Source organism: Cherax quadricarinatus, chromosome 44, assembly GCF_038502225.1.
Source record: "Cherax quadricarinatus isolate ZL_2023a chromosome 44, ASM3850222v1, whole genome shotgun sequence".
Lineage (NCBI taxonomy): Eukaryota > Metazoa > Arthropoda > Malacostraca > Decapoda > Parastacidae > Cherax > Cherax quadricarinatus.
The window spans coordinates 16,192,308-16,209,400 of NC_091335.1; the positions used below are offsets into that span (position 1 = coordinate 16,192,308).

General features: G+C 38.6%; 1 protein-coding gene across 6 annotated transcripts; it reads right to left on the reverse strand.

Moving 5' to 3' along the window:
* Positions 1-977: 977 nt before the first annotated feature.
* LOC128697358 (uncharacterized) lies at positions 978-16,732 on the reverse strand. 6 transcript variants are annotated; one of them, XM_070094129.1, is made up of 5 exons: positions 16,480-16,732; positions 15,345-15,400; positions 8,582-10,016; positions 3,170-3,294; positions 978-2,721 (listed from the first exon to the last, which is right to left on the reverse strand). In XM_070094129.1, the coding sequence occupies exons 1-5, from the start codon at positions 16,529-16,531 to the stop codon at positions 2,347-2,349; spliced, it is 2,043 nt and encodes a 680-aa protein (XP_069950230.1). In that variant the 5' UTR covers positions 16,532-16,732; the 3' UTR covers positions 978-2,346. The 6 variants fall into 6 exon arrangements, with proteins under 6 accessions (XP_069950230.1, XP_069950234.1, XP_069950231.1 ...); XM_070094133.1 differs by lacking the exons at positions 15,345-15,400; positions 16,480-16,732 and adding an exon at positions 15,075-15,185; XM_070094130.1 differs by lacking the exons at positions 15,345-15,400; positions 16,480-16,732 and adding an exon at positions 14,467-14,719.
* Between the last annotated feature and the right edge of the window lie 361 nt (positions 16,733-17,093).

The following is a 17,093-nucleotide window of genomic DNA, read 5'->3' on the forward strand; positions in this document are numbered from 1 at the left end:
AGGTGGTTCGGACATGTAGAGAGAATGGAGCGAAACAGAATGACTTCAAGAGTGTATCAGTCTGTAGTGGAAGGAAGGCGGGGTAGGGGTCGGCCTAGGAAGGGTTGGAGGGAGGGGGTAAAGGAGGTTTTGTGTGCGAGGGGCTTGGACTTCCAGCAGGCATGCGTGAGCGTGTTTGATAGGAGTGAATGGAGACAAATGGTTTTTGATACTTGACGTGCTGTTGGAGTGTGAGCAAAGTAACATTTATGAAGGGATTCAGGGAAACCGGCAGGCCGGACTTGAGTCCTGGAGATGGGAAGTACAGTGCCTGCACTCTGAAGGAGGGGTGTTAATGTTGCAGTTTAAAAACTGTAGTGTAAAGCACCCTTCTGGCAAGACAGTGATGGAGTGAATGATGGTGAAAGTTTTTCTTTTTCGGGCCACCCTGCCTTGGTGGGAATCGGCCGGTGTGATAATAAAATAAAAAAAAATTTTTTTTATGATGCCCAACTACCTTCCCCAGAATATGAAATGTAAGCAAAAGTAAAGCAAGAGGAGGCAGCAGAGTTAGAGGGAGATAGAAGGGGGGAAAGAGAGGTACTTACATGTTCTAAATTCTTAGGGTACCTCTAAAAATACCTTGGATAGCTACTATTTGTCTGCAAACTAATTTAACATTTGTGCACTGTATTAGTCTTCCAAACATTTGCTTGAATCATGATGTGTGGCTATACGATTAACTTTTTTTATTTAACACTCGGGCATCTCTCACTGAGGTAGCATGACCTAACAAAGGAGAAAATACTTTCACTGTTACCCACTCAATCACTGCCTTGCCAGAAGCCTACTACCATTACAATTCAGATAACCTAAACTGCAACTTCCCCACCCCTCCTTCGGAGTGCAGGCAGTGTACCTCCCACCTCCAGGACCTGGAAGTGTAACTAACCAGTTCCCCTGAATTCCTTTATGAATGTTACCTTTTTCACACCCCATCATCACACCAGATAATAAAAACCATTACCCTCCACTCCTGTTGTATGCTTCAAGTGAAGGGGGTGGCTGTCTTGGTGCCAGTGAAAGGCTCTTGATCCAAGGAATTAGAACTTCCCAGGTGCTGAATAACCTTACAGGTTTACCACCTCGCTATGAATATAATATACTGTACCATTAATTATTATTACAAAATCAGAACTATGTGCTAAACCCACAAGGGTCATACAGCACTGTAAGGTAGGTGTGTTAATGATGTACTATGCCAGATTAGAGACTAGTGAAGGTTAAGAGTATGCCAGAGGCAGAATCAGTAAGAGTAGTGAGGAGTCCTAAAGTGCAAATAAAATCAAAGTTGGTGTAATAAAGCTGTTGCTGACAAAGTCATAGAGGGAGTCAACATCAAAGGTAGGCTATCAGTGAAGAGGTCAGATAAAGTAAGGGCGTTAGTGGTGATGCTGCTGGAGGTTAAATCCTGCATGCTGGCTGGTGTACCATTGATAATATACTGTATGCCATGTATATGATTAGCTTGGTATACTTTATGAATGTAATTGTGCTTTAACTACTTCATTAAATCTAAAATAACCCTTTGAGGAAATTTTAGCAATGAACTGATGGAGGTTATTTAACTTGAAGTAGTATGTTAGTACATGTATTTATTTTCTATTGTGTGATTATTGGTTTGAATGGTTTTAATGTTATGTGTGATGTGCTCCATTTCCCTGAATCAATCTTGAATGCCTTCCATTCCCCCCCAGGTGCTCTATGACCCCTATGGGTTTAGTGCTTCCCCTATGAATATAATAATACGCTTACAAGCGTGCATGTGTGTATGTTTAACATTTCATTATCAAAAGCACTGGATGTTCTTATAGGTTAAAGCACTTTGTAAATTCTAAAACTTCCTTCGTAAAATAACCTGATTTTTAATAACAATACTATAAATCATAATGGTGTTGAAAAATATTTCAGAAAAGCAGCTCATAATAACTTGTATAATATTTATAGCATGTATAAAAAGCTTGGTTTTGTATAGCAAATACAGTATAGACAAGGAATCAGCAGCTTCATTAATTCTATAAAATTAATTTTGACAATTAGAAGTACATGTACAGTACAGTACATATGATGATCCTTTGGCATTACTCTATATATACTATATAGTTTTCTGTACTGTACTATACCCATCAAGAGGTACCTTGATGCTGGTGAGGGGCTCTTGATCTAAGGAATCAGACTTGTGCTACAATTCCTTGAATTGAGCCTGAACATCTTCCATACCCCAAGACACTGTATAACCCCTACAGGTTTAGCAATCCCTCATAAATGTAATAATACTAATTATACTGCACCATAAAAAATATCATTTTAGATTTTCTTCGTTTGGCTTGTTTGTGTTTTCCACAAGTGAAACATTGGGTAGGAATCTTGGTAGTATGGCTCAAATTCCACAAGTGATGATGTAGATAACTTATGAGTGAGGGCAGCTGGGACTGCATGTGTTGTGGAAGGTGGCAGTGAATGTAGTTCTATAGCCTTGTGGGTAGTGGTAAAGGCCAGTTTTGCTGTTTTTTCTTTGATTTTGGATACTTTGTTGTGGATTGGCTTTTTCTGGAACATATCTGTCTTGCTGCAGTGAACATTGTACCACCAGTCACAGGTCAGTAATTGCTGGTTGAAAAGGGTACCGTTTGGACATAGGAAGGAATGTTGATGACCATTTGCCTCGCAAATGTGCCACACCTGTTGAATAAAAACTAGTCTTAATCCTATATAAATACAGGTCATTCATGTATTAAAGTTTTTATCTTGGTATAAATGTAAGTTGAATATTGCCTCAATGGTTATGATGTACTAGTTGCCCACTCAATAAAGGAAACTTGATTGCAGCATAGTTACTAAACTTCTAATTAATCTATGATGATAATAATCACTGATCTTGACCACACAGTGAGAAGCTGCCTTGATTATAATGAAGGACTCTTGCCCAAATGAAGGGGGTGGGGGGTTGGGTGCCTTCATACTGGTGAATGTCTCTTGATCAAAGGAATTGGGGCTACCTTTCCTATTCTTAGATCAAACCTATTATTTTCTTTCTCCTAGGTTTTCTATGACCATTAAGAGTTTAGTGCTAGTGTAAGAATATAATGTAATAATAATGGTAATCATATCTAAAGGTTCAGATACTCACCTGACAACCAGCTTTTACATCACTATACATGCCTGCTTGATAGGTGTCCTTGCAAGAGAACTTCGTGGATGGGATAGTAGCAAATGCTGGGTGATGGATCCCAGGCTCACCTCTTGACTCTTCTCCTGAATATAAGGTATAGTAAATATGTGTTACAAGTTCACTGAAATGAATGTTGTTACCCTAAAGATGTTTAGCTTTAGACTTTTCATTGTTGTTGCTTAATCTCATCTACATAAATATTTTTCATGAAAATTGCAGTTTTATAAAACTAAAATTAATAAATCACTGAAGTGAGTACAGTGGTACCTCAGTATATGTCCGCTTTGGAATAAGTCCAACTTGGTATATGTCCTCTTTGGACGTATATCAAGTTTGGAATATGACTCGTGTGTTAGAACTGTATGGGTCAAAATGTGTCACGACACTGCACGCTAAACCGCTGCACTGCGGCCCAGAGCCATATTATTACCATTGACATACCTTGTTCATTGAATTGAATCGTTTCCAACAACTACCTTTAGATGCCATCATAAGCAAAATAAGTAATGAATAATTCATGCTGAGAATCGTAAACAAAAGTGGAGTGACTAGGCCAAATGCAGATTCATACACGTTTTCTTTGGTGCTGGACCAGAGAAAACGTAATATTTTCCCTCCACCTGGCATATAAACATAGCATGTTTATATGCTATGTAATGTGTTTCGTATATAATTTTGAAGGAAATATCATAGATGGATTAATGAAAATGTCTATATTGAGGTAAATTAAGACATTTAATGTGCCCAAGAGTGATTATTATTATGTACTATTAGCAAAGTAAAGTGAGCTTAAATTTGCATTTCATCTAATTCTTTTGTATTTATGTATGTATTTTAGTATTAAGCAATGTTTAAATTATTTTATATAACTCCATCAATGTATAATATGCCAATAACAATAGGATTTTTTTCATGGGAACAGATTAACCCTTTGAGGGTTTTCGTCGTACTAGTACGTCTTACGCGTAGGGGTTTTTGACGTACTAGTACTCATAAATTCTAGCGACCTCAAATCTAGTGGGAGAAAGCTGGTAGGCCTTCATATGAAAGAATGGGTCTATGTGGTCAGTGTGCACAGTCTAAAAAAAATCCTGCAGCACACGGTGCATAATGAGAAAAAAAACCTTTTTCCATTTTTTTTTAATAAATCAGCGACTTTGCAGTGTATTTTCGTATAGTATTTATTGTTGTATTCTAGTTTTCTTGGTCTCATTTTATAGAATGGAAGACATATTACTGACATTGAGATGATTTTGACTGGTTTTACAATGAAAGGTGCCTTGAAATTGAGCTCAAAGTAGCAGAAATGTTCGATTTTTACCAAACTTCAAAAGTAAACAAATCGTGCCAAGCGTGCAATACACGTCAACTGGTGAGTCTAATATTCTTTCACAAGTGCACCAATAATATTTATACCATTTTTTACACTAATGCAGTAGTCTGCATAACAGTAAATCTTATATTTTTTGTGAGAATAAAAATTCAAAGTGGAAAGCAAAAGAATATAAGAGGGGCCTTGAGACGTGACTAATGACTAGAGGAAATGTCATTTTAGTGCCAGGAATGTCTTTCTTGTTTATTCTGGACCCTATTCGGAAATTGGCATCTTTTGAAATTTGTGTGAAATTGGCAAAATTGCTAAATTCTGACCACTGTACTGGATAGTTGAATTTATAAATGGGTGGTTTCTTGCACCCATTCGATAGAAAAAATGGAGTTCTAGCGAAATATTCATGTTTTTTGTCGACTAGTACAGTGAAATTGGCCGAAAATGGGGCTCAAAGTGGGCAAAATCGCCGATCCGTAAACATCGCCGAGACCGCTAACTTTGCGAGAGCATAATTCCGTAAGTTTTCTATCAAATTTCAAACTTTTGGTGTCGTTATGATCGGGAAAAGATTCTCTATCTTTTCATAAGAGAAAATAATTTTTTTTTTTTTTTTAAATTTGGCCGACCCTGAGAACGAGTTTCGGAGAGGGCCTGTCGACCCTCAAAGGGTTAATTGTCTTCCCTATATTTCTTATGGGAAAATTCATTTGATATACAGTGGACCCTCAACCAGCGATATTAATCCGTTCCTGAGAGCTCATCGTTAATCGAAATAATTGTTAGTCAAGTTAATTTTCTCCATAAGAAATAATGGAAATCAAATTAATCCGTGCAAGACACCCCAAAGTATTGAAAAAAAAAATTTTTACCACATGAAATATTAATTTTAATACACACAAACTGAAGAAGACATGCACAGTTACATGACACTTACCTTTATTAAAGATCTGGTGATGATTGATGGGATGGGAGGAGGGGAGACCGTTGATCTTGTTAGTGTTTAGAAGGGTAATCCCCTTCCATTAGCACTTGAGGTAGCAAGTCTTTTTCTGGGGTTACTTTCCTTGTTCTTTTAATGCCACTAGGACCAGCTTCAGAGTCACTGGACTTCTGTCGCACAACATATCTGTCCATAGAGGCCTGTACCTCTCGTTCCTTTATCCTAAAGTGTTCCACAACATTGTCAGTGTAATAGTCACCAGCACGGCTTGCAATAGCTGTGTGAGGGTGATTTTCATCAAAAAAGGTTTGCACTTTAAGCCACATTGCACACATTTCCTTAATCTTTGAAGTAGGCAACTTCTTCAATTTCTCTCTCCCCTCCTCCGAAGCAGTTTCCTCAGGTGTGGCCTCTTACTGTTGAAGATGATCTAGCAGCTCATCAGTGGTTTGTTCTTCATTGTCCTCCTCCACCAACTCTTCCACATCCTCCCCACTAACCTCACCAATATGAGCACTAGTTCCAGGCATTTTTTCCTGTTCACCTGGGTGTTAGTCAACTGTTGTGGGTTGCATCCTGGGGGACAAGATTAAGGACCCCCAATGGAAATAAGTTAGACAGTCCTCGATGATGTACTGACTTTCTTGGGCTATCCTGGGTGGCTAACCCTCCGGGGTTAATCATTTCTCGGTAATTGTTTCACGTTAAGCCACACCAACAACACTCTCCACATCTTCGAGTAATACAGCTGATGGTGGTGCAGCAACAACAACAGCTGACTGTGGTGCAGCAGCAGCTGCACCTTTGGCAAGAACAGCTTCCTTGATTGCCGTTTTCTTACCCACAATAGTAGCGATGGTTGATTGGGGTTTATTATACAACCTGACACACACTCCACTTTCATACTTAGCAATGATCTCTTTCTTCATCTCCATAGTAATTCTCACCCTTTTTGCTGTAGGGTTGGCACTAGAAGCTTTCTTGGGGCCCATGGTGACTTATTTTGCAGGTGCAATCACTACAAAGGCTGTGATAATATGAAATGTTCCAGTTGTTGTATGTTTGGAAGCGACCGCAGTGGCTGGTGCGCTCAGGCCAAAGTGGACGTGTCTCGTACGGACCGAATAGCGCTGTTCGGGTTTTTAAGCGCTAGTTGAGGCAAAATTTTTGCGTTAAAATGTATCGCTAGTCAGATTTATCGTTAATCGATGCCATCACTGGTTAAGGGTCCACTGTACATCCTATTTGGTATAAGTCCAAGGTCCTGGAATGGATTAAGGATGTATATTGGGGTACCTCTGTACTTCAGTACTGATTTACAATACAGTATTGAAAGTAAAACTTAATACGTATATTTCCACATGATGAATCATTTGGATGACATTACATCTCTCACATGGAAAGCCCTTATTACAATATTATAAGCAAATGTAAAAGCAACACTGCAAAAAGTTCTAGATACATTACAGTAGTCCTACATTTACAATACTTTTCATTAAAGTTACAGCAGAACTGATTTTAAGAATACAGTGGACCCCCGGTTAACGATTTTAATCCGTGCAAGAGGGGTAATTGTTATGCGAAATAATCGCTATGTGAATGAATTTTCCCCATAAGAAATAATGGAAATCAAATTAATCCATGCAAGACACCCAAAAGTATGAAAAAAAAAATTTTACCACATGAAATATACATTTTCCCACACACAAAGAGAAGGATACATGCACAATAGTAGAGTAGTACATGCACAGTATATATTGTGCATGTACTAGTCTACTAAATGAAGAATAAATGACACTTACCTTTATTGAAGATGCAGCAATGACTGATGAGACACTGTGTCCTGGGAGTGCCTTTTCCTCCTGAGTACTGTAGGTCCTGTTTGGCATTTTCTTCCAGAACAGGCCTTATCACACTGTGTATGCCACTACGATTCTTAAATCTCTCAAACCAACCTTTGCTGGCTTTAAATTCACCAATATGAGCACTAGTTCCAGGCATTTTTCCCTGTTCACCTGGGTGTTAGTCGACTTGTGTGGGTTGCATCCTGGGAGACAAGATTAAGGACCCCAATGGAAATAAGTTAGACAGTCTTCGATGACACTGACTTTTTTGGGTTATCCTGGGTGGCAAATCCTCTGGGGTTAATTGTTTCTTGGTATTCTCAATAAGCCACACCAACAACGGTGCTACAGCAGCAGCAGCAGCTGACAGTGCAGCAGCAGCAGCAGCTGTACCACCAATAGTAGCGATGGTTGATTGGGGTTTATTATACAACCTGGCCAGCTCGGAGACATGCACTCCACTTTCATACTTATCAATGATCTTTTTCTTCATCTCTATTGTAATTCTCACCCTTATTGCTGTAGGGTTGGCACTAGAAGCTTTCTTGGGGCCCATGGTCACTTATTTTCCAGAAAAAGCACCGAAAACACTGTAATAATACGAAATATTCCGATTGTATGCTTGGATGTTACCGCGGAGGCTGGCTGGTAAACAATGCCACCGGTGGAACATGTGAGCGTGGCTCAGGCCGCACATTGGACGCGTCTCGGACGAAAATCGGTAAGCGGGTTTTTAAGCGGTATGTGAGGCAAAATTTTTGCAATTAAAGTAAGCGGTATGCGAAATAATCGCTATGTGATGCCATCGTTATGCGGGGGTCCACTGTACTGAATAATTACCGACTCCAGACACATACAGTACTTGCAAAAGAAAGCACAGTACCGTATACACTGAGTTATATCATGCTGATTGTGTGTAGGTATACATTAATATACTGTGTTCATTTATGGCAATTTTCATGCAAGAACTACCATTGTCTAGTAATATGTAGGATTATATTTTTATGTAGGTATAGTCCCCTCAAGGAAGGTTCCTTGATGCTGATGAGGGGCTCTTGATCTAGGGAATTGGATCTGTGCTCCAGTTCCCTGAATTAAGCTTGAATACCTTCACATCCCCCCCCCCACAGGCACTGTATAATCCTATGGGTTTAGTGCTTTCCCCTTGATTATAATAATAATAATGTAGGTATAGTGCTTTCCTGCAAATAATACTGTATAACAAGAATAATAATAATAATAATGTTTATACCTACTGTAGGTTGTGAGTGGGACACCATTCTGGTGTGGTTTGTGAGTTTTCTTAGCAGGTCTCTGCAGAAGATGAACAAGAGTGTGTGCCTTTTTTTTTTCTTTATTCTTGGATGCTGGTGAGTCTTTAAGATGCAAATAAGCTTTATTTATTTTGTATTTTTCAACTTTAGGATATTTCCTGTTGGAAAAAATGTATGTCTGTGTTTGATTCAGGTGTGACAGTGGTGGTGAAGACACTAGTAGCAGTGGCACTCTAGCAGAATGTGACAATGGACGATGATGGTGAGGTTCCTCACTGAAGTATGGTAGAAGTGACAAGGATACCTTACCCACTGAACAATTTGATGGGAAAGAGTTTGTGTGATTCAGTGTGGTGTTACCAATGCTTGGAAGGCCTGTGTGTGGGAGAAGGCTAGGCTGTTGCTGTTGGGGTGATACCAAGAATCGTCCATAAGTCCAGTGATCTGACACTTTGTTATGACGCTTTGTTATTTGCCTCTCTCTCACTGAGGCTCTACCATAGCTATCCTCTTTCCTGATGACCTTCCTAAGTAAAAACAGAGGTGTAGTGATCACCACTGGGACAGAAGGGAGAGCTTTCTCCTCTGGGACTGCTGCTGTTGGTAAAGCTATTTTAGATTCTACCTCCCTCTCTTTCTCTGACATATGTATCTGTGCAGATTTCTTATTGTTAATGTGTGCAAACATAAATCTAGACCTGTTACTAAGTAAGGATGTGGAAGTAACACTTAGCTTCAAGAGTTTGCTTGCTAATGTTGGACTAGATGACTGCTCCTTTGCTTGAAATTGCTTTGACATTCTTGTTTCTTGCATAGCATCCTTATGCATACACGTATGAGTCTTTGCATTGTGTTGCACCTTTAACTTGTTTCTTTTTCCTGCATTTTTCACCATTGCAAACCTTGTGTCACTTGCCTTAATATTTTTCCTAATTAAGTCCTCCATTATGTATTGCCTGTTTTTTATTAATGTCTTCATTGATTTCATACTTGGTATTTTTCCATTTTCCTTCTTTTTTGTTGCATTCATCATACAGGCTATCATTCTGGTATTGCACAGTAGGGGATACAAAAAAACATGAGCATACTCTAGAGGACACAGCGAACCATCCAGTGGTTCTCTATTGCCTTGGGAAGAATACATAATAGTACTGGAAGTATCCATCTGTGATAATGTAGGATCATACAACAGGACTGATGGAGAATATTGGTGTGTGTGGGCCAGAGTGTGTGAGGTGACAAATGCAGAATACCACTCTAGGTAGGAATCACAATTTCTCAGCAGTGGTTGGATATTATTACTCAACAGGTTATGTGTGTGTCTTCGTAAAGTTGTTCTTGTACTCCTATATATGTCCATTTCATCATCACTGCTGCTGCTACTATTAGGCACTGTCACTGTTGTCTTAACTGCAGCCTTAGAAGAGAATGAAATATGTATTAAAATATTTATATATAACATAGTGTTCTAGTATGAATAATTTAATTTAGAGATTTTCCAACACTAGAGCAACATGTCCTCAACCTCAACAAGAAAACAACAGTTTACATATTCAGGTTCAAGTGTAAAGTTGAATACAGACTCTATGGGTTTAGTTCTGTCCCAATAATAATAATAATAATAATAATAAGGTGGCATTGATGGGTTTGCAAATCACTGGAAACAAGAGTCTGATTAACCAGGCAATCAACAGGAAAATTAACCAGCCTCAGGCTGAGCTGTAGAAGTTAAAGATCTCTTATAAACCAGTCTCACACTCCACAGAGAGTGCCTTGATATTGGCGAGAGGCTCTTAAGCCAAGGAACTGGAGTTATCCTCCTTTCCATGGATCAGAGCTTATTACCTAATTCCTCAAACACTGAATGACTCTCTATAGGTTAGTGCCTTCCCATGATAATAATACTGCGTGGATTATGAGACGAGTTGCTGCAGCTGAAAATTGGAGCAATGGATGATGTGGATTTTCACAATGCATATACATACTATATATTATTTACTCCACTAGCACACCTTCTTCATAGCATGGCACTCATTACATGACAGCTGATACTAACTTTATTACCTGACCTTCCATCTAACCCAACTTGGCAGGCTAACCAAAATGGAAACAAGTCACACTGACTTTTGTAGTTATCCTAGGTTAAAGCTACATCATACCCCATCAGTATATGCCTAAAATTATTGTGGTTATTGAAACCATTGAAGAACTACAATAATCTGTATAACCATGTGGAGAACATAAACGAAGTTTACCTCGATTTAAGAGATGGTTAAAGACATTTGTGCAGAGTGGAATGAGGTGCAAACTTTTGTTGAAAAATATCACCCTGACCAAGCTGATACAAGTCGTATCTACGTGTTCATTTTAGGCCCATTTCAGGCATTTTTGCCCATTTTAGGCAAATCTTAACCCTTTGACTGTCGCGGCCGTATATATATGTCTTACGAGGTACCGTGTTTGACGTATATATACTCATAAATTCTAGCGGCTTCAAATCAAGCAGGAGAAAGCTGGTAGGCCCACATGTGAGAGAATGGGTCTGTGTGGTCAGTGTGCACCATATAAAAAAATCCTGGAGCACGCAGTGCATAATGAGAAAAAAAAAACTCCGACCGTTTTTTTTAATTAAAATGCCGATTTGTGGTCTATTTTCGTATAGTATTTATGGTTGTATTCTCGTTTTCTTGGTCTCATTTGATAGAATGGAAAACATATTATAGAAATAGAGGTGATTTTGATTGATTTTACTTTAAAAAGAACCTAGAAATGGAGCTCAAAGTAGGGGAAATGTTTGATTTTTGCCAATGTTCAAAAGTAAACAAATGATGCCATTGTCCAATAAATGTCCAACTAGCCATTCTAATATGCAGTCATGAATGGGTTGATGTTATTTATACAATTATTACAGTATTGCAGTAGTCTGCATAATAGTAAGTCTATTTTTTGTTTGAATAAAAATTCAAAATAGAGAGCAAGAGTAATATCAGAGGGGCCTGGAGACATGACTGATGAGCAAAGAAAATGTTATTTTAGAGCCAAGAATGTCTGCATTGTTCATTCTGGGCCTTATTTTGAAATTGTCATATTTTTTAGTTTTCGTGAAATTGGCCAAATTGCAAATTTCTGACCACATTATTAGGTAGTTGAAATCGGTAAATGGGCAGTTTCTTGTACTCAATCGATAGAAAAAATGGAGTTCTAAAGAAATAGCTATGAGTTTGGGCGACTGGAACAATGGAATTAGCCGAAAATAGGGCTCAAAGTGGGCGAAATCGCCGATTTGTAAACAGCGTCGAGGTCGCTAACTTCGCGAGAGCATAATTCCGTCAGTTTTCCATCAAATTTCGTTTTTTATGGTGTCATTACAATCTGGAAAAGATTCTCTATCATTTCATAAGAAAAAATAATTTTTTTTTTTTAAATTTTGCGACACCAGGAGTCACCTCAGGATTGGGGGTTGCGACAGTCAAAGGGTTAAAGAGACGCCAGAAACAGAGCTCTCTGGACAGATTTTTAGTGCGACAGGGGTCTAGTGGCAGTAAAAGATAAAGAAGGTAAGTAACCCCAGGGAGGGCTTTGATACCTGAAGTCATTATGGAGGGGGATTGCCTTTCCAAACAATACCCTCAACTCCCTCTCCCCTCCTCGCCTTCTTCAATACACCAACAAGAGTCTTCAATGAAGGTATGTAATGTTCATTTATCATTAAAATTTGTGTTTTATATTTATTTCTCATTGTTTTCTGTATGTAAAACTATAGTTATTCATTAAAAAAAAAAAAAAATTGTGAATATTTTTGGGCGTCTGGAATGGATTAATTGGATTTACATTATTTCTTGTGGGAAATATTACTTCAGTTTTCGTACGTTTCAGATTTAGAATGACCTTCTGTTACAGATTAATTATGAAATCCAGGGTTCCACTGTAGTATACATACTTAAGTCCCTCAATAAAAAACATCTGTAGGAAAAGCAATTCAGACAGGGCATAATAACAAAAGAACTAACAAAACAATACACCTCAATACTTACTAATCTAATATGGAAGTCCAAACAAGTGTATTATGTAAACAGATTTAATGAAATAAAAGGTGATATGAAAAAGACCTGGATAGCCCTATCTGAAATTTGGGCTCTAGAAAACTGTCTAGAAACAGAGAAATTAACTCAGCAAAACCAGATGACTCGCACATACAGTCTATAGACACTGCCAACAAACTTAATGTCTTCTTTCTACTACTATAGGATCAAAACTAGCAAGAAAAATCCCAAACACACATAGTCACAAGACTACCTCACTAGTAATTACCCACATAACTCACGAAATCATAATGACAGGATTGCAAACAAACCATACCACGGGCGGGGATAGAATTACCCACATACTCTATATCTAGCACCAACAAATCCTACTGAAGTCTCACTAATAATTAAATCCGCTGTATAGCCCTTGTGGCTTAGCGCTTCTTTTTTATTATAATAATAATAATAATAATTAAATCATTAAAAAACAAGGCAGGAGACCTAAATAACTTGCCACCAATCATGTATAAAAAAGCAGCTCATATGTTGTCCCCCATTATTGCAACACTATTTAACAAATCTGTTGAATCTTCAACATTCCCACCCCTCAAGGAAGGTTCCTTGATGTTGGTGAGGGGCTCTTGATTTAGGGAATTGGATCTGTGCTCCAGTTCCCCGAATTAAGCCTGAATGCCTTCCACATCCCCCCCCCCCCAGATAATCCTCCGGGTTTAAATAATAATAATAATTCAACATTCCCATCTTTACTCAAGACAGCAAGGGTCACCCCGATCCTCAAAGGAGATGATCCTACAGGACTAAATAACTACAGACCAATATCTAACTTGCCTTTACTCCTAAAAATCTTCAAAAAAAATAATATGTAAACAAATCTACAACTCTCTCCTATCCCATAACATACTGAACCCCTGATCGTTTGGGTTTAGGCCCCTCAAGGAAGGTTCCTTGATGTTGGTGAGGGGCTCTTGATTTAGGGAATTGGATCTGTGCTCCAGTTCCCCGAATTAAGCCTGAATGCCTTCCACATCCCTCCCCCCAGGCGCTGTATAATCCTCCGGGTTTAGCGCTTCCCCCTTGATTATAATAATAATAATTGGGTTTAGGCCGAAAAAAAGCACAAATGATGCAATTATTCAGATGCTTGAATTACTGTATACAGCACTTGAAAAAATGAATATCCTCTGGGGCTCTTCATAGACCTAAGGAAAGCATTTGATACAGTAGACCACAATATCTTGCGCCTAAATCTAGAGCATTATGGGGTCAGAGGACACTCTCAATTACCTAAAACCTTATCTTAGTGAGACACCAGTATGTATACACAAATGGCGTGACCTCCAATATTCAGCCTGTAGTTGTTGGAGTATTACAGGGAAGTGTGGTAGGTCCTCTTCTCTTTCTTATTTACATCAATGACCTCCCAAATGCATCACAATTCCTTAAACTAGTTCTATTCGCAGATGACACCACTTACGTCTTCTCCCACCCAAACCCAGCTATACTTAGTAACACTACATAAAATATCAAACTGAATGACGACGAACAAATGGACTCTCAATATAGAGAAAACCTACTTCATTCTTTTTGGAAACAGCATTAAGTATCCAACTAAACATATCTATAAATGGTTCACCCATTACAAGACACTGAGGGCAAATTTCTAGGTCTCCACTTTGACTGTACTCTTAAATTTCAGACCCACCTTAAGCGTATAACTAAAAAAATTTCTAAAACAGTGGGCATCCTTTCCAATATACAATACTGTGTACCTCAAATGGAGCTCCTTACTTTATATTACTCCCTGATATACCCTTACCTCACCTATGGTATTTGTGCTTGAGGATCTACCACAGCCAATCACCTTAAACCTTTAATAACCCAACAAAAAGCTGCTGTGCAGATGATCGCAAACTCCAGTGCCAGACAACACACCCCACCACTCTTCAAGAGCTTGAACTTACTTAATATACAAAATATACACACATTATTGTGCCTACTATATATATACAGAACATTAAACTCTAATATCAACCCTCCACTCAAATTTCTAGACAGCTTCAACAGAACACACAGGCATAACACAAGGCACAAAACACTTTTTGACATCCCTCGTGTCTATCTCACACTATGCAAAAATGCAATGCACATAAAGGTCCTGATGATCTGGAACTCTTTACCCGAAGCAGGAAGAGGTCCCCTGCTCACAAATCAATTTAGGACTAAAAAATCATTTCATCTCTCAATAACAATCATACCCACACTATGCTATCTCGAACCAAATTTGAAGCAACTCTCCCAAATATTTTATTATCCCTTAACTATTAAGCCATTATTACAGACTTAAAAATGTATGTCTGTATCATAAATTGTACTACCTCATATTAATATTAGAGTAAAATATTGAATATTTGTAATCTACAACTCTTCACCTGTCTAGACTTAAGTAGCCTTTAAGTATTATGTTAAGTCTGCCTGAAATGCCTCGGCATGATAGTGGCTTCCTTTGTACCAATCAGATTATGAAATGTAAACACACATTGTAACCTTTGCAAAGAAATAATTTTTTTATTTGATTTGATAAACCTGTATGCTGGAGGCTCAATTCTCTGTTGGGCAAGCACTAGATAAAATGTACACTACCACCTTTCAGTACACCATACACTTTTTCTTTATGCAAGAGATAAAGTGGTGTTACTCACCTGGTCTGATGCGTGGAAGTGTGGGTACCTCTGCGACCCCTGTGTCATTGATGACCCTGTTGTAAGTTTATGAAGTACTTGGAGTGAGTGATATAGTCTACATAAGGAACAGTAGTATTTTTTGGTAATTAGTTGTGGAGGGGGTTTGCTCTCTCTCTCTCTCTCTTCCCTTTCTCTCTTCCCTTTCCATTCTCTCTCTCTCTCTCTTCCCTTTCCATCTCTCTCTCTCTCTCTCTCTCTCTCTCTCTCTCTCTCTCTCTCTCTCTCTCTCTCTCTCTCTCTCTCTCTTCCCTCTTTTTTCCATACCTCATATCCCTCTCTTTTTATTGCTCTTTCCCCTCTCCCTCTTTTTCCTTTTTCCCCTCCCTCTTCTCTCTTTTCCCCTCTTCCCTCTTTTCTCTCTTTTTCCCCCTCTCCTTCCCTCTTTCCCTCATTTCTTCCCTCCTTCCCTTTCTCATTCTCTCCCTCACTTTCCCCTTCCCTCCCTCCCTCTCTCCTTTACCTTTACATGGGTGTCTTGTAACTATGAAGGGCTCTTACTCCGTCATTACAGCTGCCCTGTGTAAGTACTTCCTAAGATCAAACTTGATGACCTCCCATTCCCCAGCTGCTGTATGATATCTACGGATTTAGCTTTAGCGCTTTTTCATGAGTATTGTAAAGTAGATTTTTTAAACTACATTATTATTATTATGATTTATGTGGAAGTGCTAAACCTGTAAGAATGCCTTGGTAATGGGAGGCAATCATATCTGATCCAAGAAAGAGGAGGTCCCTTCAAATCCCACGGATCAAGAACCCTCCACTAACAACATTCTTGGTAAGTGATTATTCAACCCATCATAAGCAACAGTCAGAATTCATATTGTATATAAATAACTTACGCTCACAGAATTTTTAAGCAAATTCCTCTATTTACATTATTTATAGTTAGGTTTGTAACAATCAAAATTAAAAATAATAACATGCATGCAATGAGGATGAGACGGATTAGGCCAAAGTTACTCTTAAATTTCCTTAAGCTTGGTTAACGTTTCCACTTAATCCAGCTAATATTGTACATTTTAAGACCAGAACATATACTCTACATTAACCCTGTACGTATTACTATAACTTGCAAGGAAGAACAACTCACCGGTGATGGAGAGGCCACACACCAGTAATAATACTAGTAGCAGATGTTGCATGCTGCACCTGCAATATAACACCTGTGGTTATATCTCCGCCACGTCTTGTGAGAGGTTTGTGGGACGCTCTTGATGCAAAGAACTGGTTCCGTCGTAACCCTTCCTTAGATCGATCTTGAATGATTTTAATTCCACCAGACGTATGAATCCTCTAAGTTAGCTCCCAGCCATTCCCCCGAATGTAATAATGAAATACTGGCATACATACACAACACAACCACATTATTTGAATATGTAAATGACATGAAAGGGGAAAAGGTTACAGGTATCCCTGCTAGATCTAAAACTAATGAGAATACAAACGGGTGAGGATAAGACAATAAATTGTTCAGGACAGGTTGTAGGCCGGATCTAACAGGTGACTGAATTTAACTCTAGCAAAGGTAGTTATGAAAATTGGGAATTGGCCAAGACCGTAATTGAAGAACAGGCTTGAAATGAGAGAGGGGATTGCAAAGGCTGTAATCCTCACTTAAGGACTTGGGAGTGAGCATAGTATAAAGTATATCTCCTGAAACACACGTCAACTGAATAACTTTGCAGCAAAGGTACGGTGCGTTGG